General features: G+C 40.9%; 1 protein-coding gene and 1 long non-coding RNA gene across 9 annotated transcripts in view; one reads left to right on the top strand and one right to left on the bottom strand.

Moving 5' to 3' along the window:
* The window catches only part of LOC138751757 (uncharacterized), a 48,505-nt gene extending 38,496 nt beyond the window's left edge, over window positions 1-10,009 (bottom strand). The window contains exon 1 of one of the 2 annotated variants that reach the window (XR_011350163.1): window positions 9,952-10,009. This is a non-coding gene — a long non-coding RNA (uncharacterized lncRNA). Of the gene's footprint in view, window positions 1-6,757; window positions 7,429-9,951 lie in introns of those variants that run through there. The other variant, XR_011350162.1, reaches the window with a different exon arrangement.
* LOC138751754 (zinc finger protein 438-like) overlaps window positions 1-25,560 on the top strand; it is a 345,388-nt gene that overhangs the window by 239,931 nt on the left and 79,897 nt on the right. For 4 of the 7 annotated variants that reach the window (XM_069914467.1, XM_069914469.1, XM_069914470.1 and 1 more), the window contains exons 2-4: window positions 7,378-7,466; window positions 9,186-9,262; window positions 14,241-14,375. In XM_069914467.1, the coding sequence (XP_069770568.1) occupies window positions 7,378-7,466; window positions 9,186-9,262; window positions 14,241-14,375 (301 nt within the window). Of the gene's footprint in view, window positions 1-7,377; window positions 7,467-9,185; window positions 9,263-14,240; window positions 14,376-18,522; window positions 18,619-25,560 lie in introns of those variants that run through there. The other 3 variants (XM_069914471.1, XM_069914472.1, XM_069914473.1) reach the window with 2 other exon arrangements.

Raw genomic sequence — 25,560 nt, forward strand, 5'->3', positions numbered from 1 at the left:
CCCCCAAAAAAGGTCCCAGTTATCCAGAAACTTAAAACCCTGCCCCTTACTCCACCCCTTCAGCCACGTGTTAATCCTCCACCTCATTCTATTTCTATTCACACTGTCACGTGGCACAGGGAGTAATCCAGAGATTACCCCCTTTGCGGTCCTTCTTTTTAACTCCCTACCTAACTGCCTGTACTCACTTTCTAGGACCTGTTCTCTATTTCTCCCTATGTCATTGGTACCTACATGTACCACGACCTCTGGCTCCTGTCCCTCCCACTTTAGGATATCTGGGACACGAGCAGCAACATCCCGGACCCTGGCACCAGGGAGGCAAACCACCATCCGGTTCTCCTTGCTGCGTCCGCAGAATCCCCTATCCGTCCTCTTAACTATGGAGTCTCCTACCACAAATGCCCTCCTCTTCCTTTCCCTCCCTTTCTGAGCTACAGGGGCCGACCTCATGCCAGAGGCACAGCCACTGTCTCTCCCCCCCAACCTTGATGTCCCCCTCAACAGTGCTCCAAGAGCCGTACTTATTGCTGAGGGTTACATTCACAGGGCTCCTCTCTGGCACCTTACTTTTTTTTGTCCCTCTCCTAACAGTTACCCACCTTTCATCCTCCCGTGTCCCTGGCGTGACCACCTGGCTGTAACTCCTGTCTACGACTTCCTTTGTTTCCCTAACCAATATGCTTCTGCATATTGAATTTATAGCTTTGTCTACACTATTAGCTAGAAGAGCCATTTTACTAAAATGGAAAGTCTAACTCTCTTACATTATTTCAATGGCTTTCTCATGTTATGTCTTTCTTAAATCTAGAAAAAAAATCAGAAGTCATACTTTAGATGCAACTACTAAATTTGAAGAAACATGGAAATAATTTATTGATTATTTTCATGGAAAATAACTGGCATTATTCTATGAATTAACTCTTCCTTTCCAGACATAACATAATTCTTGCTGTTTTTGTTATCTGTAGGTGTGGACTGGAACTATGTTTTAAATCAGTGGTTTTCAAACAGCCCCTCCTAAAATCACATTCCACCTTAAGCAATTCCTATGCCATAAGTGTTCTGTGATTGGTAAAGGATTACTTGAAAGTGGTATGTGAGTGGGAAGGGAAGGTTCAGAAACACTGCTCTGGAACCAATTGTTACTGAAATATTTGCTTGAGAAAAATTGTCATTGGCCTATTTCCTTTGCAGTTATGGAACTGTGCACATAACGAGTCAATTAGGTACAATTAAAACGGAGATTTTCAAACTTTTTCTTCCCACCCATATACCACCTTGAGCAATTGCTTACTAATCACAGAATACCTATGGCATAAGGATTGCTTAAGGTGGAATGTGAGTTTAGCAGGGCAATTTGAAAACCACTGTTGTAAACTATCCGACAGATCCTTGGGATAGGCTACTCAGTTTTTTTTTGTTGCTTTTTTTTTTATTGTTTTTTTTAGTAGATTAGTTGTGTTTTTTATATATACACACATATATATATATATATATATATGTTTCTTTATCTCTGTTTTCTTTGTTAGGGGAATTATTTCTAATATATCACATTTTCACTCTTTGGAATTTATATATGATATATTATGCAGACTTGGATATACCATTTTAACTGTTTCTATTTTATTATGGTGTGTATTTTATGAAATGTTAATAAAAAGTTTGGAAAAAAAAGGCATAATTAAAAACATTATTTCCCATGAAATTTCAATATATGGTGTAAACAAGATAGATTATAGATACTCATGGGCACTATTCCCTCTACGGTGTGAATGCACACACACATTTTGGCACCAATGCGCAAAAGGTTAGTTTCCTAAAATAATATGGTAACTAATAATTATGCTTTGTAGAATGTAATTATGTTAAAACATGCCATTACAGTTTCATTAGCCATGAGAGATAGGCTGTGCCAAAATTATCTTGAAATAATTTCAAGTTTACATTTGCACAAGCATTCAGTGCACACATACTTTTGTCACAGGGGAAAAAAATGTGGACAACATAAGATTTTTGCGCCACTGATGACTAAAAATTAGAGGAAACATTGCTGATGGGGTATTGCCTTAATTCTCTTGTGAATCTGATCAGAATTCCTAATCTGCTGAAGGCCAATATTTAATGTTTGTTTTAGTTACAAGAAGAGGTGTAGATGATGCAGTTGAAAACAAAAGTGAGAGTCGTAGAAGAGTTGTTGAAATATTCCTGGTCATCTCCATAAAGAAATGGTTCATAATTCCTTGTGATTGAGCACAATCCCTTGTAATTTAGTCAGAGCTCATTGTCATTGGGTATCTGTGGATATATGAGGTTAAAGTATTTTCTCATGAGTTTTCTTTGCCCTACTCAACCTTTCTGTTTCCATTTGGGCGCATGCCTTTCATTTTATACATGTCGTTATTCTTTTGAGCCTCTACATTAAATTATACTTTTTGCCTCGCTCTCCACAGATGTTGCTTGAACTGTGAAGTGTTCCCAAATTTCCTGTTTTGAGATTTCTTATATTGCAGTTTTAAACTGCAATCCAAATTAATCTCCCTTTTTTGAGTTATCAGTTGTTGTAAACTAGAGTCAGCTTGGTGTGGTGAATTGACATTGCACTGATCAAGGATAGAACTTGATATCTATTATCTATTATCTCTAAAGTTGACTCACCAAGTGCTTTAAAATTGCTTGAGCCATGAGGTTGATGGTGAAAACATGTTATTGTATTATCAATTTCCTTGATTCATAATTTTGAAATTTGTAATTTGATAACTAAAAAAATAAAAAGACCAAAGTGATTTTCAATTTAAAGAAGGATAACTAATGGGCAGGAGAAACTTCTTTGGAAGAATAATATAATTTGCAAATGGCGACACCAGTGACAAATCAGACACATGATCAATGAACGATGTTCATCAGAAGTGAGTAATTGTGAAAATCTAATTTCAATGATGTAATTATAAATTTAGGTCCCATGAAAAGCTCATCAGTTTTTTAAAATACTTCACATGATTCACCATGAAGGTTCTGCCACATGGCTTTCAGTCATCACTTAAGTTTTTAAGTTTATTTGTCACAAAATCCCTGGTACACTGAGAAGGGTTCTTCTGCAAGCAGACTGACACGTTATCTCTAAAGCCCTTTTCACTCTTGTGTCCCACTAAATTGGCTGTTCAGTGACCTGGGATAGGAATGGGGTTTGACTTTTCACACTTAACCACACTATACTGGGACACTGAATGCTTTCACTCTTTCAAGGAGCCATCTCTGGTGTTAGGACTGTTCTACCTTCCACAGGTGATGCCATGACACATTGAGTGTTGGTGGACCTGCCCTAGATCTTAATCAATCCATTATGATCTTATATTTGAACAAAATTAATCATGCCTAGTTATAACATAATTAAGCTTGATATACAGCACAATATGATCCCTTCAGCCCCTGCTGTTGTGCCGACCTATATAAACCTTTATAAAGGTCCATGGGAAAGTGCTAGCAATGAATAGCAATAGCAGACAACTTACACAGCGTTGAAAATTTTGTAGTGCTATAGCGCACAATTTATACAGTGTGGGAAAGTTTGTAGCGCTATCGCGTACAATTTATAAATACCATGGGGAAAAGTGATGGCGGACCTGCCCTCCTAGAATGCTGTGTGGCAGAGAAAGGGCTGTATGCATGCTGCTTACACATAACATTTATGAATGGTTTCTCTGCCACACGGCATTTTAGGAAGTTAGGCCCCCCCACATTGCTTTTTCCCATGGTCTTTATAAATTTTGTAGTATAGCGCTACCAACTTTCCCACGCTGTTTAAAAATTGTCTGTGATTGTTATTTATTTCCTCTCTCTCTCTCTCTCTCTCTCTCTCTCTCTCTCTCTCTCTGCGCCACTTTCCCGTGGTAAAGTTTATACATTCGTTTTAATTTTTTCTTCCTTCATGCTCCTGCACATATGCAAAAACTTGGATCATTTCAATCCCACAGTGCAAATGCCCCACACTTGCATGATTGCAGACGTCGGGGATTGTACGAGGGATCAAGGCCGTCAATCCCCGGTGTGAGATGACATAATTTGACACTGACATTGAGCTTATTTTGCTATCACACTAAACACTTTAAAGCCCAATTGGCGGTTAATTCCTGGCATCACTTGCAAGTGTGAAAGGGGCTTAACATTCATACAGCTGTGTAAAGAAAACAATTACAAAATATAGGATTGCAAGGAAAAGAAAGATAATTAGCATCAAGATCAGGATGCACAAAAGTTTTTTCAAGAATTAAATAAATATGTAAGGAAATTTCTTTGGAAAGGTAAAATGTCAAGAAAGAGTAATGTGCAAAATATGAATTGGGAGGCCCTCAACTTCCTAACGTGAAGAATTATTATCAAGTGGCTCAAATGAGATTTTTCACTTTATTTTGAAGGAGTAGAAAACCCGGCGTGGGTTAAAATAGAATTGGATAAAATAGGAGCAAGATTAGCAGAGGAATTTATATATAAATAGGATTCAAAATTAATAATTGGTGTTAAAGGGACACCACTGTTGAAACATTTGATTATTGTTTGGAATAAGATAAATGTTGAAATTGGAACAAAGGGAAGTATATCGCCTAAGATGCCTTTGACTCAAAATCATCTTGTACCTTTTCCAAAGGACAATTGCTTCTTAATTACTTGGTTTAGTAAAGGTAGATTGTAATGAACAAGGCCAATTGATGTCATTTGAACAATTGAAGAATAAATATAGAATATCCAGAAATACTCCCTTGTTATTTTCAATTGAGAGCATATTTAAGGGAAAAGTTAAGGTCCAGAGATGTGGTTACCCATTTGTAGTGAGGTGGAAACTCTTATTGGGAGAGGAAACACTAAGAAATTTACTTTTGCAACGTATCTCTTGTTGGAAACAGGAACTATTATACAAGGAGTGCATAAATCTCGACAGGAATGGGACCCGGATTTGAATACTATAATTGATGAGCAAAAATGGTCAGATCTCTGTCAAAATTGTATGATAAATACTATTACTGTAAGATATAGTTTAATTAATTATAATTTCTTCCATCAGTTATATTTAACAACATAGAAACTGAATAGAATGAAATCAGATTTGTCAGATCAATGTTTTGGATGTGGAGAAGAGAGAGGTATTTTCTTGCATTCAACTTGGTCATGCTCTAAGGTAAACTTGGGTAACTTTTTAGAACACGTTACAGGTACAGTATTTCCATTAAACCCAGATTTATTCCTATTGGGGAATATAGAAGAACAAGATCAAAGTTGAAATTATCAATATATCTAAAAAAATTTGTTAAAATAGCATTAGCAATAGCAAGGAAATGAATTGCAGTGACTTGGAAATTGGATTCACATTTAGGTATGGGAAGATGGAATGCAGAAATACAAAGCTGAATTCCAGTGTGTTGGGGGGAGAGATACTCAGAGAAATCCATGATACTATCTTTCTTTTCTTTCTTATTTTATATTACTATTTATATAATATATATATTTTGAGAGAGAGAGGGAAGGGGAGGGATTATAACCATGATGAAACTTTTTTCAATTTAAATATTTATTATATTGTATAATGGTGTATTATATGGAAAAACTTTAAATAGAATATTTTAAAAAAAAGATGAGAATGATAGCAGTGTTGTGGGTTTCATTCGGGAGTCTGTTGGCTGTAGGGAAGAAACTGAATGTGAGCTTTTGATGCATGCTTTCATGCTCTTCTCTTAAAGGGGTGTGTTGTATCTTTCAGTATGTTAGCTACCTTTCCTAGGCAGTAGGAGATGTAGATGGAGCCCATGGAGGGAATGGGCATTTTGTCATATTCTGAGCTGCATTCACTACCTTCTGTAGCTTATTTTGATCTGGAGCAGAGCTGTTCATTTATCATGTTTCAATGGTGTTCCTCTAGAAGTTAATGGAGGACATGAGGGACAAATGAGCTTCCTCAGTCTTTTCAGAAAGGAGCGATGTTGGTGTGCTCACTTGTCCATCGTGCCAACATGTTTGTCTCAGGCCATTTCACTGGGCATACTTATACCAAAGAAATTGAAGGTGTCTACTCTTTTGATTTGAAAGAAATTCATAACAAAAAGGTTAATGGGGCATATTGGTCTAATTTGCTTTTTGGCACTGGCGATGACAGCTTGACAAAATTTGTGGGCTTCTGAGGATAGATTACTGAAGTTATCCCTGTTGCATTGGCGTGATTCTTGTAAATTTACATTAGAATTTCAAAAACATACGGGGATTGTAGGTTAATTGGTGTATTTGGAAGGTACGGGTTGGTGGGCCAGAAGGGCCTGTTAACGTACTGTACGTCTCAAAAAAAAAAATTGAGTGAGACATCACTATGATGAAAGGGGACCTTCATTTCTGTGTACCATTAGGTTACGCGGTTGTGACTAATCTAATCTTAAATGAACTAAATTGTACAACTGTTCTGTGTTTCTCTGAATTTTTAAACTGGATAATTTCATTGTACAAACCCTGCAAAGCAATGACTGCAAATTTTCTCAGCATTGGTTGAGTTAAATAACACAGTGATTACATCAGCAATATTAAAGAGTTATGTCCAAGGTTTGAAGACCAGTTATGGCCTTAGTTGTTGCTTGATGGCTATTTAGAAAACTTGGCAAAATTCAATCTTGTCTATTGCCTGGTTTTCACATATGACACATTATACATGAAAATTTATTTGATCTTATAATGATGAATTAAATACAGGTGCTCCCCAACTTACGATGGCCAGACTTACGATTTTTCAAAGTAACAATGGTTCGTATCCGTATTTTCAATTTGAAATTCTGATCCGCTTGCGATATGCAGTATGCTACTCTCTTGTGATGCTGGCAATGGCAGCATATTCTCTTGCGATGGTGACTCAACCATGCTTGCAGTCTCAATGCTTCAAACATTCTTCACACCCAATGTGCTTTCAGCTATGTACATTAATGGTTTTTTTTCCCAGCGTGGAATGAAGGTATTCAAAATGTAATTATAAAAAATGGTAGGTGTGGTATTCTTTATCGACTTACGATGAGGTTGCTGGAGCGCAACCCCATCATGAGCTGTTTTTGCCATAAGTCGTCCATCATCATCTGATAGCTGTCCTGTTTTACCATCACAGCTCCAGGTCTGGTGGCATTTTCAAGCTGATCAGTGATGTTGTTGCCATTTTTCTGATCCGAGCATTACTTTTATCAGTTGGTAAAATGTCAGAATATTCAACCCCGCCAATGTATCACAACCAGAGCAGGTTCAGTTGGACCATAAAGTAGACTTTTTTTGAGAGCTTGTGGTGTCTCAGATTTGGCAAAATTGTGGCAATTTCTCCTCACTGTTTTCTGATGGTATCATTTTTTAAACGTTTTACAGCCCGTGAACAAATATTAATGAATGAAGATCCTAATGGCTGTTTAAAGGAAGTTAATGAAGAGTCTGCAAAGAAATTAACAATGTTTAAGGTAAACAACAGAAATAAATTGGTCTAATTAAGTAGGATTTCCTTTCTTTTTCCTGTGGCTTTAATACATAGTTTTTAAAAAAAAATCTAGCTAGGAGACTGAATAGAATACTTCTATTCTAATAAAATTGAAGCAAGTTGTCCACTGCATATTTAAACAAAATTTTTGTTTTGTGAGTACCAACAAAGAACTATTAGACATACAGGACAGTAACTGGCCCTTCCATCCCACAAATCCGTGCCTCCCAATTACACCCAATTGGCCAACAACCCTGCACATTTTGAAGGGTGGGTGGAAACCAGAGCACCTGGAAGAAACCCAAGCAGGAACGGGGAGAACATACAAAATCTTTTCAGGCAGTACCGGATGCTAACCCTGGTCACTGCTGCTGTAACAGCGTTGTGCTAACTTCTGCCTATAAATTGTTCAACTCTGATTACTTGTCTCAGATGGGCATTTGACAGACCTCCCCCATTTAATTCACAAGATTATGGTTTTAAACCCAGGTCATGAGCATATAATCCAAACTGCTCACTGCATTACTGTGGGAGTGTTACTTTGCTGGAGGCACTCTTCACATGAGATTTCCATTCTCTTCTCTGTTTAGGACATTCACATTGTGATTTAATGGAACATGACAGAGTTTGAGGAGAACAATGTAGAAAGAAGCAATTTTAACCTTCAGAACCAAATCAGATTGACCATTGTTTGTCTTGTTGCTTGCGTCATCTAATTTTGACCAGAGAATCAATTATTGGTTTCCAAAATGGCATTATTTAGACCACACATGTCAAACTCAGGCCCGCGGGCCAAATTTGGCCCGTGATATAATTATATTTGGCCTGCAAGATCATATCAAATATGTATTAGAGCTGTCCCGCTGGCTGCCGCGCCAGTATAGCGCATGCACAGCTAATACTACAAATCCCAGAATGCTTTGCAAATGCGTTGGCGCCGGCCCCTCAGCCCGCTAATTGCTCCCACCTCCTCTCTTTACTTTCATTAGCATCTGTGACCTGTCGCCCAACTCACATGTAATAAACCCCTTACGAAAAATGGCCAAACGAAAGACAGAAAACAGGACCTTTCAAGACAGGTGGGAGGCAGACTATATGTTCATCAGTTTAAAAGACAAACCTGTTTGTCATTGAAGCAAGTTGTTATTTTTTTGACTTGTTGGCTTGTGAAAAAAAAATTTAAAAGGAGCTTAAAGGCTATAGAGAAATATTATTTATTGAATATTTTATTTCTCATTTGTTAATGCTTCTTCTGGAAAGAGTTTAACCAAAACTATTATTAAACATTTATTTTAATAAGAAAAAGTTTAACATTACATATGTTGAAAGAAGAGAAAACATGCAGATGTTGTTGAAAATTTTCAATAAATTTTTAGTTTGGCCCACGACTTAGTCCAATTTTTTAATTTTGGCCCTCTGTGAATTTGAGTTTGACACCCCTGATTTAGACCCTTCTCAACTCCTTCCCCTCTTGCTTTTACCCTCTTTATTTCCTCCTTCCCACTAGTTGTCTTATTCCTATTATCCCTTTTGCTCTTCTGAGATGATCAAGTAGAAGTGAATTAAAAACAATAATAGAAATAGGAGGGGATTAAAACCTTGCTCTAACCCTGCTCCCTCTGTCAGAATTGTTTCCACCGACTAGAAATTGTTAATGTGAAAAATTAATTTCATTCCAAACATTTCTATTTTCTGGGCACAGGATGTAAAGCCAATAATCTCTGGAGAAGGCACTACAAGGGAATCTGATGAAAGAGGAACTCTTCAAAATGAAATCAAGTCAGTATTTCAAAACATTGAAATGTGTAAACTGTAAGATCCAAACTGTGAAAAATTAAACTTAAATCAGGTTTGCCTTGCTCTTGACGTTTAATGCTAACTTTGTCTACTTTGCTTTTCTAGAAGTTAGTGATTCATATGGTGTTACAGTCTCTATTATCTTCAGAACGCTTGATCATATCTGGTGTCTAATTGAACAAAGTGACTTGTAACTAAGCTTGATCTTGCCCTTGTATCATATCCTGAAATACAGTTTCATTTGCTTGACAGAATTTAGCAGCAAATGTACCGGATTGATTTTTCCCTTCCCTTATAATATTGCTCCCCTTTGTATATGTTATCTCTTAGCCAATTGTTAGCAACGAATGTATGGGTAAAGAGAAAGCAAAACTGGAAATGGATAATTCCAAGCTGTAAGATGTATTGAATATTCTCTATATCCATGTTACAGATAGAAGAAATTACTCTAACAATAAGCACTCAGCTTTCAGAAATTACTTATGGTACACAGAAATATGTTCAGAACCTGTCAAATCTATTCTAAATGCATCCATTACTAAATGTTTTGCAGTATGGCTGATTTAATTAACATGACATATGTATGAATTGAATGGATTTTTACTTGCTGCTATGACTTTTTTAAAAAAAACCACATACTCTTCAAAGTCTAATTAATTAAGGGTTCCTACCCGAAACATCGACAAATCTTTTTCTTCCAATGATGCTGCGTCATCTGCTGAGTTCCTCCAGCAAATTGTTTTTTTTGTTCATACTTGTATCGTTATTGTTAACCAGCTATGGGACAATCAAACACTGATGTATTTGGACTGGTATTCATAATCTCTTTCCCTGCAGGAGATTGTGATTTCCTGTAATCTGACATCATTTCAGGTTCACTGACAATACCGATGTAGGTTGAACATAAATAGAAAAGGTCTTGTGAGCATTACAATTATCACAGTGACTCAGTCCAGTCAAATTTCCTCGTTTTGTTGTAAAATGAAAGGCAAATTAAAACAATACAATCCCTTTTAGCTCTTTATTGTCCACCTAAAGCTTTCATGTCTAAAAGTATATGTCAGTAGGTGTTGCTGAAGGATTATTGTGAATTAAAATCTCTTGAGGTTATTCCAGGGAAAATCTGTTATAATCTAGTAGTCTTGGGCGGCGAGGATATCAGCACCAGCAGTTGGGGCCAGAGTTTGAATCCTGTGCTGCCTATAAGGAGTTTGTACATTCTCCCCATGTCTGCGTGGGTTTTCCCTGGGGGCACTGGTTTCCTCCCACCCTTCAAAATGTAGCACGGGTTGTAGGTCATTTGGGTGTAAAGGGCCTGTTACTGTGCTGTATGTCTAAATTAAATTTAATTCAAAATGTAACATTTATTTAATTTATCTTAATTAAAAAAAAAATAATAGTATACCACAGTTGATTATATTTGTAAGGTAGTAGCAAACAGGTTGTTACCTTTCTCACAAGCTCTGTCAGAAATATAGTTTTCAGGCTTTGGATTTTAGGCCATTTCCTATCTTGAGGAGACCTAGAAACATAGAAAATAGGTGCAGGAGTAGGCCATTTGGCCGTTCAAGCCTACACTGCCATTCATTATGATCATGTCTGATCAGTACCCGGTTCCTGCCTTCTCCCCATACCCCTTCATCCCCTTGGCCACAAGGGCCAAATCTAACCTACACTTAAATATTGTCAGGGAACCAACCTCAACTACTTACTGTGGCAAAGAATTCCACACATTTACCACTCTCTGAGAGAAGAAATTTTTTCCTCATCTCAGTCCTAAAAAAATTTCCCCTTATCCTTAAACTATCGACCCTGGTTTTGGCTTTTCCCAGCATTGGAAACAACCTTCCTGCGTCTAGTCTGTCTAAACCCTTAAGAATTATATGAGTTTCTATCAGATCCCACTCTCAATCTTCTAAATTCCGAGAATACAACACTAGTCTATCCAATCTTTCTTCATATTTGAGTCCCTCCATTCCTGGTATCAGCCTAGTGAACCTTCTCTGCACCCCCTCCAAGGCAAGGATATCCTTCCTCAGATAAGGTGCCCAAAACTGCATTCAGTACTCCAGGTGTGGTCTCACTAAGGCCCTGTTCAGCTGCAGTAGGATCTCCCTACTCCTGTACTCAAATTCTTTCACCATGAATGCCAACATACCATTCGCCCTCCTCACTGCCTGCTGCACCTGCACGGCCACTTTCAATGACTGATGCACAGCAACACCCAAGTCTTGCTGCATCTCCCCTTTTCCTAAACAGATACCATTTAGATAATAATCCTCTTTCCTGTTCTTACCGCCAAAGTGGATAGCCTCACATTTATCCACTTTATACTGCATCTGCCACGTCCTGGCCCACTCGCCTAACTTGTCCAAATCACTCTGCACTCTCCGAGCATCCTCCACACAGCTAACTCTTCCACCAAACTTCGTATCGTCTGCAAATTTTGAGATACTGATATCTATCCTCACACCTAAGTCGTTGATATATATCATAAACAACTGCGGCTAATTTGTAAGCTCCTTCTTTGGATTTGACACTCTCTCGGATCTCCCTTGTTAGCCACAGATGCGCTACCCTCCTCGATTTATTCTTCTTACAAACTGGGATGCACATTTTCTGCACTTGCTCCAAGCTATCCTTAAACGATTGACATTGCATTTCTACCTTTAGTCCTTTAAGTACCATTTGCCAATCCATTTTAGCCAATTCACATCTCATACCATCAAAGTTACCCATTTTCAAGTTCAAAGCCTTTGTATCCGTATCAACTCTGTCACATTCCATCCTAATGAAGAATTCCACCATATTGTGGTCACTCTTGCCCAAGGGGTTCCTCACAACAAGATTAACCCTTCTCCATTACTCATTACCCAGTCTAGAATGGCTCGTTCCCTCGTCAGTCCCTCAACATGTTGATTTAGAAAACAATCCCGCATACATTCTAAGAAATCCTCTTCAACCTTACCAATTTGGTTCACCCAATCTACATGTAGATTAAAGTCACCCATTACAACTGCCCTCCCTTTGTTGCAATCTCTCAGGGGTTGTACATGCCAACAAATTGATCAAAGCCAAGGAAGAATGCAGGATCTCCAATTTACAATCCAAAGGGAAGGAAGGAATGTTGGCCAGAGCAAACATTAAGTTTCTTCCCTGCATTCTAAAATACAGATTATTAACTTAAAAAAAACCCAAAATGTTGGTCTTAATAATAATGCAAGGAGACGACCTCTGCAGATTTCCTCCATTTCACACAAACAATCATTTTTCATTACTCTCAATTGAGTAATGAACACGGAGGAAGACCAATAAGGGGCTCTGCGGCTGAAGAACGCGTGGCAAGCTGTTGGTGACTTGAGGCAAGGAACCCATGCAGGATGCGAACTGCTGGCAACTGCGTTCAAAGGACTCCACCAGGCTGCGGACTCTGGAGAGTGGCTCAAGACTGTCTGAAGGGGTACCAGGTATTGGAACTGGGATGCAAGAGGGTGCCGATGGCACTGGAGACTTCCTGATTGTATTAGAGGTTCGATCTGGATCTCGAGTTTGGATTTGGATCTGTGTGGGTGTGAAGGCTGCGGGAGGCGAATCCACAGATACTCAGTGACTCTCTCTGGGGATCTCTCTGTTGCTTCTCTTTCTCTGACTGTAAGAGGCGACCCGCAATCTCTGCTGATGGCAAATCTGTCTGCCTTATGGCAGACTAAAGGAAATTTTGTTGAATATTACACCTTTTTTATACATGACAATAAAGGAATCTTGAATGTTGATTTTACGTTCATGCCAATGTAACTGTATGCAGCTCATTTGGTGAGGAGTTTTGAAATAAATTGAATACTGTGCAATTATCAGTCAATGTTCCTATTTTTGACCTTGTGATAGACAGAGGGTCATTGATTAAGCCCCTAAAGATAACTGAAAGATTGAAAGCCATCGTGTAGAGTATATTCTGTGTCTTTGCTACAATTATTATTCTTCCATGTGTTGTTGAGCATTAAGAATAACTGATTAATTAATTGATTAAGGACGTAGGTGGTAATCAGAAGGAGGTTTCCTTAGCCACAATTGACCTGTTGCTCTTAGACTTCATTGATTTCTGGCATCAATGTTGAAGTCTACTTTTAAAAGTTATGCATGAGTAAATAGAAATTATCACTAATATTTTCCATAAAAACCATGTATGACAACTTTGTGAAGCAAAGAAGCTGGTGCTGTTAACGTGGTATATGTGCAGTCTATTTTACAGGTGGCATTACCACATTCTTGTTTTTAACAGCATGCGCGGATTAAACCTGACAATTCAAATGCTGGTAAACTACAGGTTTTTTTTAAAATCTGGGTTGTGGCAGTTTTTGGTGCTGCTTGCATTATCTGACAATCACTGGAATGTGATAACATTTGCAACAATTTAAAGAAGGTGTTTGAAGTTAATAGGAGACAACATTGATGTCCTTGCTTGTTTTTGTTTGGTGGAGTCTCCCATTTTAAAATATGCACAAACAAAAATTGCTTGGGTGACTGCACTGTTTCCTGGAGAAACTGATGAAACAGCAACAGAGGGAAGGAAACAGATCGTTGTAAGTTGTAGCATGCAGATTGAATGTTAATTGTACCCCTGACCCAAGCAGTCGATGTTGCAAGAACTTTAGTGTTCATTAAATACACAGCAGTATACTATTCACTGAGCTTTTTATTTTAAATTCAATCCATTTGAGAAAAGAGGCAGATCTGACCCTTTTGTAAAAGGATGCTTATTAAATCAGTTCATTCACACTAGGAAAACTGTTACCTTGGCATAGCAGCTGATTTTTTTTCCTCTGTTTACATTTCTTCTTGTGTGATTCAGAATTCTAAGTAAACTGATAACTCCAAGTAGCTGATCTTTTCTCCTGTATGTGCTGCTCGTTTGCTCAGGACGCATTTTTGTGACAGTTGTATTGTGCATGTGTCTGAACAGATTTTTGGGGCTGCCAAACCAATTGCAAAAACTCAGAAACTGGAGAAACGGGTGCTTAGTAACAACTGTTGCAAAACATCGACATATGCCTGTGTTTGGCATAACTGTCTGGATTGCTTTGCATGCTGTGCATATGTAAGTAGTTAATCTAAATTCTGTTCACTTCCATGTAAACATTTGCCTATTGAAGTAACCTTGTAAATAGTTGTGAGATCTGTGAGCAATCTTCAATTACTTGGGTCATATTAATCTGATAAGTTCATTTTCTATTTACTTGGAGCTAAATATAAATGGTTCATGTTTTGCAAAGATGTACAGTGAGATGAAAATATCAAATTGGTTTTGGAAATTTTTATGTTAAAGTCCTGAATTTAAGTTTGGCTGAGAGTAAGTCCTGACTTGCAATTGGGCCTTGCGTATTTTAGACCCTGGGCTTAGATCAGACCCCTGAGCCAGATAAGAATGATGCCGATGGCACTTGTGTAGTGGATGGCTAAAAACCCTAAGTGCCAAAAGTATAGATGATTGAATTTACAAAGTGTGCTGGAGTGGTGTCTTTAAACAAACACTGTTAATGTGCCTGTAGTGCGACTGATTGAACTCAGAGACAAGGGAGGAGAGCAAACTCACTTTTAATAGCTTAAATCAATGGCCAGTAGACACAGGAGTCCTCAGGTGAATCTGAGGTAAGGTGGGAAAACCAGGGTTTATATTGGGGTAGGTGAGGGTGGAACCAGGGGAGCAGCCAGCCATCTGATCAACACATAGACAGTGAATTCCAGTTCACTGCATTCGCTCCTTCCTTCAGAATTGAGCCTGTGGGTGAAAAACAGGGACCATTCATTCAAAAAGAAACCAATACTTTACAAATATTTACAAGTTAAATCTGTCAGGGGGTCTGGTAATTCTGGTCGAGTGCTGCAATATTGGAGGAAGACTTTGGGCTTCCCGAATCTCTTGGACCCCCTGTAGTACAGGGTCAGTGGATCTCGTGGTGGGGTGAATTGGTCCACTTCCCAAGCAGTGTCCTCTGGACCCCGAGTGGGGTACTCGGTAGTTCCTGGCTAACTTGAGGAATCGGACTCTCAGTTCCGACGGGTGCCAGGTCTCTGATGGAGATGATGTCCTTTCTGCCATCAGGATGTGCCATGCTGGCATACGTTGGGTTGGCATGTAGCAGGTGCACCCTCTCGATTAGAGGGTCTGTCTTGCTCCTCCTCGTGTGTTTTCTCAGCAGGACTGGCCCTGGTGCCATCAGCCAAGCCAGGAGAGTAGTCCCAGATGTGGATTTTCTCTGGAATGTAAACATAAACTTGAGGAGTTGCGTTGGTCGCCATGCAGAGGAGCGACCTTATGGAGTGGAGCACTGTGGGTAAGACTTCTTGCCAGTGTGCGTCTGGAAGGCCTTTGGACTGGAGAGCCAATTTCACAGTCTTCCATACAGTCGTGTTCTCTCCTTCAACTTATCCGTTTCCCCAGGGATTGTAGCTAGTCGTCCTGCTTGAGGCAATGTCCCTTATGAGCAGGTACTGGCATAGCTCTTCGCTCATAAATGATGAGCCCCGGTCGCTATGGATATAGCTGGGATACCCAAACAGGGCGAAAATAGAGTGCAAGGCCCTGATGACTATGGTGGTGGTCATGTCTGGGCAGGGGATAGTGAACAGAAAACTTGACTACTCATCGATAACGTTGAGAAAGTACACGTTTTCGTTGGTGGAGTGGAGGGGACCCTTGAAATCGACACTGAGTCGTTCAAATGGGTGGGATGCCTTTATCAGGTGCGCTTTGTCAGGGCGGTAGAAGTCTGGCTTGCACTCCACGCAGACCTGGCAGGACCTGGTCATCTCCCTGATGTCCTAATTGGAATAGGGCAAGTCGCATGCCTCGACGAAAAGAGCCATGTGGGTGATGCCTGGGTGGCAAAACTCATCGTACAATGACTGCAACTGGCCGGTGTGTGCAGAGGCACAGCTTCGTTTTGACAGGGCATCTGGAGGTTCATTGAGAGTACCTGGCCCATATGCTATGTCATAATTATAGGTGGAGAGTTCGATCCTCCTCCTAGCGATCTTATCATTCTTTATTTTTCCCCTCTTTGCATTATAAATGCTACCGATTGCTGGTTGGTGAGCAGTGTAAATTTTCTGTCGGCCGGGTAATGCCTCCAGAACCTGATGGCCTCTACAATGACTTGAGCCTCTTTCTCCACAGATGGGTTCTGAAGCTCATGGCCTTGTAGGGTGCAAGAGAAAAAGACATCTGACCTGCCCGCCTGGTTAAGTGTAATGGCCAGAGCTATGTCAGAGGCATCGCTTTCCACCTGGAAGGGTGCATTCTCATCCACCACATGCATGGTGGCCTTTGCGATGTAGCTCCAAAAATAGCTGGCATACCCAAACAGGGCGAAAATAGAGTGCAAGGCCCTGATGACTATGGTGGTGGTCATGTCTGGGCAGGGGATAGTGAACAATAGCCAACAATAGGAAAGAGGTGGACTTTAAGAGGAAGTGGACCTTATCTGCGTAGTGAGTGACCCTCTGGGCATATTAAGAGAAGAAGCCCAGGTCCCTCCTTAAGGCTTTCATGGTCCTCAGGTGGCCTAATGGTGCATTTGGTCGGGGTCAGGGCCAATGATGCCATTCTCCACCACATAGCCCAGGATCACCAGATGTTTCATCCAGAACAGGCACCTACTGGAGTTGTACGTGAGGTTCAGGGCCTTGGCCATGTGGAGAAACCTCTGGAGATTGGTGTCATGGTCTTCCAGACAGTGTCCATAAATGGTGATGTTGTCGAGATGAGGGAAGGTGGCCTTCAACACGTACTCATCGACCATTTTGTCCATCTATCTCTGGAAGACCGAGACCCCATTGGTGATACCAAAAGGGACCCTCCAAAACTGATAGAGCCATCTGACTACCTCAAATCCTGTGTAGAGGCGGTCCTCTGAACAAATGAGTAACAGCTTTCAGGTCGATGGTCGAATAGACCCAATACTACACAATTTTGTTTACCATGTCCGAAGTTCGAGGAAGTGGGTACGCGTCCAGGCGTGTGAAGCGATTAATTGTTTGGCTGTAGTCAGTCACTAGCCTGGACTTTTCTTCCCCATTCACGACTACCACCTGGGCTCTCCATGGACTGTTGATAGGTTCAATGATGTTTTCTTTGAGCAGCCGCTGTGTCTCAGCTCTGATAAATTCCTGATCCCCTGAACTGTATCGCCTGCTCTTTGTAGCTATTGGATTGCAATTGGGAGTCAGGTTCAGAAACAATGGGGGGGAAATCAATATTTAGGGTGGAGAGACTGCATGTGGTGTCCAGCTTTTGGGACCTTCTGTTCCACACTGTGATTGGAGGGAGAGGGCCAGAGTACTCCATGGTCATGCTTTTAAGGTAACACAGGAGCTCACAAATCCTTCAATACATACAAAATTTCCCCCCCCCCCAACCACCCCGCCATTTTACAGTTAGATGTACTATACAATACCCCTGGATCATCGCAGAGAGCGAGTGTGAAGCTAGGAAAATACAATAGTCCATGGGGTACACTCTTGAGTTGTACTGCAGAGCCATCGCAGAGTTTATAAAGCTCTCCGTGGAGCCAGTGACTACTAAGCAATCACTCAAATGTCCATTTACTCTCACCTCCATCGTCGAGTTATTCAATTGGTGAGGTATTGCCTGATCCAGAACAACTGATGCCAGTACTCCAGAAACCCCCTCACTGCCCATGCTGATGTCCTGGCAACATCCTTGTTAATCTCTTTTGCAATCTTTCATTTTTACTGATTCCCTTTCTGCAATTAGGTGCCAAAAAATGCACACAATACTCCAAATTTGGTCTTGTACAACATCACCATAACATCTCAACTCCAATATTCAAGATCTTGATTTAAGAAGGCCAATGTGCAAAAAGCTCTCTACTTGTGACACTACTTTCAGGAATTATATATCTGTATTCCCAGATTCCTCTGTTCTATTGCACTCCTCAGTGCTCTACCATTGACCATGTACACCGGACAGCTGCATTAATGACTTTAAATAGCAGATGTACATTGCTTTGTTTGTGAAAGTGTATAGACTCCCTGAATTACAAATGACCTGACTTACCATGACCTCTCTTGCACAAATCCAAAACAAAATGTGTGTCCCATTGATATGAATATATAACTGAGAAGTATTGGAAATAACTACTTTCCTTTCAGGTATTTTCCACCACCCCCCACTTTTCCCCTTACCTTTTAATCAGTGCCATTGTTTCTCTTCATTGCACCAGGTTTCAAACTGTTGTATCCCAGAAGTCTAGATGGATACAATGATTCACTACACCTGTAAAAGCTATGAAAGCATCAGAGTGAAGAAGGTGACGATGGTAGGTTGTGAAAAGGATGAGATTGAAATTACATCCAACATAATTTCATAAAATTTCTAACACTTTGAGATTTCCTCATAACAAGAGTGCAGTTCATTTAATTGATAGGAAGAAGGTCTTAAGTGGACTTTCTGTTAGATAAAAGATTTCAAATAAGCACGTTGACACTATATTGCCCAAAGTTTTCAGTCAGGGGTAAGGAAACAGTGTTTGACATTTATTGTGTTGACAGTTGCCTACAGATCTTTTTGTGGATTGCAGAGTAGTGGGCTACTGTCAAAGGGCATCAGATTCAGCACATTGCCTCTGTGGGGAATATGTGATCTTTATGAAGAGAGAAGGAACACTGGGATTTAAAGAAGTCACTGAGATGGTCAAAATCAGCACCTATTAATTAGATCTAATTATCTTGTGAAATTGTGTACAAGAGTCTTTTTCAACATTTTTTTGGATTTTTAAAGTAGAAGCGATTAATCAAAGGTAATATATAAAAAGGAATATTCAGAAAAAAAAGGTATATAAGAAAAATAAAACTATTATATTAATTCTATCATAACAGTCGAACAGAAAAAAAGTAGTAAAACACTTAAACAATTACAACATAAGGCTAATTTAAAAAAAATAACTATTATACCATTCTACAAATTCTAATCCCTTCCCTTCTGGTTATCTGGTAAATACATATAATTTTACCACTACTAAAGAAAACCACAAACTCACAAAGCAAGATCCAAGTGATCTTATAAATTACGAAACTAATTGATAAAAGGATCCATAAACTTAGAAAATTTAAATCCGTTACAATGGAAGAACATCTGATTTTTTTCCCCAAAGTTCGGCATGCCACCTATCACGTAGCCTTAGTATAAGTAGAAGGGACCGCATCTTTCCATCTCATCAGTATTAAACATCTAGCAATAAGGGAGGTCAAAGAGACTACTTGGGATTGAAACATATTCAACAAATCTAAATAATGGAAAAGAAAGATTAGATTAAGGGAGAAATAAAGGAGCATTGAAAAGATTATTTTAATGTAAAAATCTCCACAAAAAAAATTACTGGTATATTTTGAATTAATGTAAATACACACTTTTAAGTTATATTTTTAGTCCCGATCACTGGCATTGTAACAGCGTTGCACTAACCGTGCCACCCAAGATTAGCGTAGTGACACATCTGAGGCCTGACTAAGCAAGAAAAAACAAATCGGCATTTTCCCAACCAACTACCTTAAAAGATTATGAAATTAACAATGTAAGTGGACAAAAGGAAGCGTAAATGAGTGTGTTGATTCGGGCACATGAGGAGAAATGAAGAAGAAAGATCACATTGAGAGCAAAGTAAAGAAAGGTTAAAATTGCTTGGACTCATTGAAGCATGCAAGAGAACAGGCCTCGCAATCAACCCCTGCAGGACAGAGTCCTCTATTGACCTGCCCCTTCTGCAACAAACTGGCAATTCAGCAATAAAAGTTCCTGGTGAGACGGTAAAAAATATGAGAGACTTGTTAATCTTGGATGCCACCTCTTGGTCAAGGCAGTTGTTGATGGTGAAATTAGCTTCCACCTTCATTATTCCAACTCAGCCTTTGGGAAAAGGATAAATGAAGACCAAGACTTAGGGCCTGGCACAAAACTAATCATCTTCTCATGGACAGAAGTAATCTTTGCATTCCTGTATGCTTTTGAGACCTTGATTACTGATAGGAAGCACCTCAAGGCACACTTGCCTCTAAATAATCCCCCAAATTCACTGGATGGATTAGGAAACTTCCAGCCAAGATTCCCAGCAATAGCAATAAAAACCCAAACAACTGGAGGAACTCAGTGGGTTAGCAGCATCTGTATGAAGAAAGATGTTTTAGGTTACGATTCTGCATCAGGACCTTGCTTCAGATTCCACCATCTGCACTGTTTTGAATCCGCAGCATTGGGTTAGTTATGTTGGGCAGGCCACATCGTTTGGAAGTCTGACCACCAGATGGGCCATCGATGGGCATTCCATGTAATATCAAGGAAACAAACATCACCAACCTTACCCTGCGGCTCTAGACTAAAGGTTTGTGGATTACCCAGGAAGGCATAGATCATTTTGCATCCATTGAGTCACATCTTAATGAAGACGAGGTCTGTATTGGAAGGGGTTGAAAGAGTAGTGGATTCAAGAATGTGCTTAAATTCTCTGTTGAAGGAATGTAACATTCCCACTGGGAATCTTTGCTGCACGAGAGTTGAAAAGTCAAGAATGAGAACTTGGGGGTGTATTGAGAACTTCATGCCTGGGCATTGGGCTTTATTGGTGGCAGAAAGAACATGTCGTTTCACAAACTAACTGCCTGGCAACTGTCAGACACTTTCTTTGGGCAAGTCTACACTGGGCCTCATTTGCCAAAGTTCTCAAAACAGGAATGGGAGCAAATCCTCCTCAATCCTGAGTGGTTGCCCAAAATAAATAAGAGGTTGGAAACTTTCAGTCTTATGGGTTGTTTGTATACTCAGAAAGAGCTACAAAGAGCATATCTGTAGTCAGAGTAAAACAAATAGAGACACTAAATGGTAGCAAGATAATTATATGAAAACCAGACTACAAATTCAGTTTTTATTTCATGCTTGGATTGGTGAAACACTGAGGTTTCCATGTTTGCAGGAGTTCTGAAACAGGTGCACTGATTGCAATGCAAATGAGCAGAAAATAAATCAAGTGAACTCTTGGTTTGGAAAGCATGTTGTTAAGTCATGTTTTTATGTGTTAAGCTAATATTAGTATCATTATCCTGAACATAAATTAAATGCCAGATGTTTTTGTGAATACTTGTATTTTAATGACAAGGTTGCAGCTGCTGCCATAGGAAGTCTCCACCCATAGACCAGAAATGGGGAACAATACCCTGAGGATTTCAGGCTAACCTTGACTGAATTTCGATTGTGATCAGTGGCGACATGTTCTAAATGTATTTCATTTTGCTAATAGACTGTCAAAAATATCTTAGATTACATAACCATAAAATGGGATTTTGTGTATACCTTTTTATTTACATTTTGTTGTCCAAATAGAGCAAAGCCAAGTCGTATTCTAGTTCAGAATTGTTTCATTTTCAGTATCAGGATGAACAACAACTTCAAGGATATTGCATCATATCTTTTTTCCTGATTGTTGGATACAGGCAGGAGAATATTTCATAATATTGTTTTATTTTTTTCAAAGAATGAATGAGTCAACCATTATATTATTGAAAATGTGTATTAGTCAATGGATTATGATTCTTTGGCTTGACTTCGCGGACGAAGATTTATGGAGGGGTAATGTCCACGTCAGCTGCAGGCTCGTTTGTGGCTGACAAGTCCGATGCGGGACAGACAGGCACGGTTGCAGCGGTTGCAAGGGAAAATTGGTTGGTTGGGGTTGGGTGTTGGGTTTTTCCTCCTTTGTCTTTTGACAGTGAGGTGGGCTCTGCGGTCTTCTTCAAAGGAGGTTGCTGCCCGCCGAACTGTGAGGCGCCAAGATGCACGGTTTGAGGCGATATCAGCCCACTGGCGATGGTCAATGTGGCAGGCACCAAGAGCTTTCTTTAGGCAGTCCTTGTACCTCTTCTTTGGTGCACCTCTGTCTCGGTGGCCAGTGGAGAGCTCGCCATATAACACAATCTTGGAAAGGCGATGGTCCTCCATTCTGGAGACGTGACCTACCCAGCGCAGTTGGATGGATGGCAGTCTCTTCAATCTGAGGCACCTGCAAGCTCACACCAAGACATATTGGTTTAACCATGTAGAAATTACAGCACTCTATATACATAGTCCCCTCATTTCAGGGCACCATAATGTTTGGGACATTTGGCTTCACAGGTGTTTAATTGCTTCATTGATGTAGGTATAAGAGAACTTGGCTTGCTTCTAAGCTTGAGATCACCTTTGGAGTCTGTAGTTACCATTTTTTAACATTGAGGACAAGAGTTGTGCCAATGAAAGTCAAAGAAGCCATTATGAGGCAAAAAAACAAGGATAAAACAGTAAGAGACATATCCAAGCCATAGGATTACCAAAGTTAACAGTTTGGGACATCATTAAGAAGAAAGAGCGAACTGCTGAGCTCAGTAATCCAAAGAGACTGATTTTCCAAGAAAGACTCCACTGCCTGATGACAGAATAATTCTCATCATAATGAAGAAAAATCCCCACACTTACATCCAACAGATTAGAAGCACTATTCAGGCGGTATGCGTGGATGTATCAATAGCCACTTTCAGGTGGCCAATTGCCCCGCATGTAAAGCCGCATATTTTGGCAATATGCTGCTGTGGGGAGGCCATGTGAATGTGCAGGAAGCACCCTTGAGCCGAGCTATGTAACCTTCCTCCGAGAGGGATAATCAGCGCAGCTCAGTGGCTCCCCCAACCACCTGAATGCACCTAGCTGAAAGCGGCTGATAAAGGGTCAGGCTGCTGACGTGGCAGTGACATCGTCAGCCTGAGATGCCTGGCGCGAATCTTGAAGCACGTTGTTCAGGCAGGCAAGTGCAGATTCAGTTGTTTTGTTTAGCAGTGCAGGAAAACAGTACATTTGAACAATGGCTCAAAAAAAAGACTTGTAACTGGTCTGATGAAGAGGTAAGACTGCTTCTAGACCACCTGACTCAGGAATCCCAGGAAAAGGAGCTCACTGGGACAGTTAGGGATGGTCTTATTTTTGAGCAGCTGTCTGGAGTGCTTGCAGCACAAGGACACAAGCGCAGTAAAAACCAGGTGGTCACGAAGCTGAAGAGCATGAGGAAGAAATTCCACACAGTCCTGGACCACAACAGGAGGAGTGGCAATGGGCGCAAGGAGTGGCAATACTTCGACCAGTGCCACACTCTCTGGGGGACTAGCTGCTCAGCTACTCCCTTGAATGTAGCCAGCGCTCTCGAGACCCCTGAATCCCTAGAACTCATCCCTGAGATATCTCAGGGTTCACACTGCGGCAATGGAGGAGACATGCCGGTCCAGGAGGAGGAGGCCACCGCCGAGGACCCGGCAGCCACAGATTTGGATGCTCCCAAGAGAGGAAGTGCAGAGGTCACTGTACCTGGATGTGGCTAGTCAGCACTCTCAACAGAGAACACAGGTACAGTAGCATTGAGGTTGTGTTTTTGGAGAAGCACTTAAGTCCAATGCTGATGCACTTTTCCTCTTTCCACCCACAGCCTCTGGTCCCAGACACAAGCGCTAGCGACTGACGAAGGGGCAGCTTCTCACGAAGGAGCTGCAGGCAATGATGTTGGCACTTGACAGGGAGGACAGTGAGAGAGACTGCCAGCACGCAGAGGAGGCGCTGGATCACGAGAGAGTCATGCTCGCCAACCTGAGGGAGGACAAGGAAGCAACGCACCGCTCCGAGGTGAAGAAGCTTGCTCAGCCGATGTCTGAGTTTGCAGCTTCCCTGCGGAGACTGAGCGCCGCAATGGACAGGCAGTCAGTCATCTTCAACAGATTGGTCATGCGAATGGAGGCCTCCCCATTCCCACAGTCATATGGTCAGCCTCATCCCGTGTACCTGGCCGCTCCATCCAGCATGCCATTTCATTCCACACCAGTGCATCACAGTAGTGGACACTTTGGGCATGACTGAGATGCTGGGGTCCGGGACAGGTTCCTCATTCTACCCCCCCACCCCCCCCCCCCAACTTGTTCCTCTCAAAGGTCGGTGTCAGACTAAACATCCTTCATGCTGCTAACTCGCCGTTCACTTTTGTTGTTCATGAAGCCCCTCATAAGTGCAATGTTCTGTGCGACACTTTAAGGATGTAAACACTCAGCAGTGAGATGCTATGAGTTGTGTTTACTGTGATGGTTGTGTTTACTGTTTTGGTGTTTGATCTGCAGTGTTCAAGTGTGGAGTGGATTTGCACTGTTATTTGTCCATTCCATAGTTTACTTTAAGTTTAAGAATGATGTGAAATGTTAACATTGAAGCAGTGTGATTTCTCAAAGAACGTCTTTTATTAAATTTTTGACAAGCACACAAGTCACATGTTTCATTTATATGTACCCATTCATTTGCGAGAGCACATAACATGCCAGGCAGCAGGTTCATGTCACCGCATTTGGTGGGGAGGGTGGAGGGAGGTACAAGTTGTGGAAATTGGGGAGCTGGGTAGCAGGGACATACCCTTACAGGATGGACATGATGGCAGAACGGATGGCCTGGTGCCCATGGGCCTGCTGATCAGCACAATCTGTGCTATTGGGTGCAGGAAAATCTGCTTCAACCAATGTCCACTCTGAAGGGAAGTCTTCCATGTTAATCTCACATATATTGTGCAGTACACAGCAGGCAAACACAACATATGGGACTAAGGCAGTAGAGATATCTAAACGCTTGGACAGGCAACGGAAGCGGCCACCACTATCCTTGTTCAATTAAGGGCCTTGTTAAATCTTCGCTGATCCGGATCCAGTACTCGGTGCTGGGTGAACCCCTTCATCAGCCAGCTTCGTAGGGGGTATGCCACATCACCCACAAGATGCGCTGGAACCTCCACTCCCTCAACATCCTTGGACACCTGTAGGCACAATAGTGGAGAAATGTAGTTAATTCATGCACCTGAAAGTTGACACAGCAAGCATGCATAACATATTGAAACACGGTGCTTTGAAGGGTGAACACTCACGTGACGTGGGAAGAGGTATCCACCCTGGTCCTCTGCTTTTCTATACAGGGGAGAGTTGGCAAGCACTCGGGCATCATGCGTGTGGCCCGGCCACCCCACAAACACTTCTGAAAAGCTGTAACATGAATGGAAATCACACAGTGAAGTTATAGCCATTTGAAATGTGATGTGATAAAGATCAATGGAGGCTTAACTCACCAGAATCTGTGGTCAACCACCGCTTGCAGAACCACCAAATGCCACCCTTTGCGATTGTAGTAGGCTGCAGCATCCACACTGGGTGCGATAATGGGATTG

Source organism: Narcine bancroftii, chromosome 1 (assembly GCF_036971445.1).
Source record: "Narcine bancroftii isolate sNarBan1 chromosome 1, sNarBan1.hap1, whole genome shotgun sequence".
NCBI lineage: Eukaryota > Metazoa > Chordata > Chondrichthyes > Torpediniformes > Narcinidae > Narcine > Narcine bancroftii.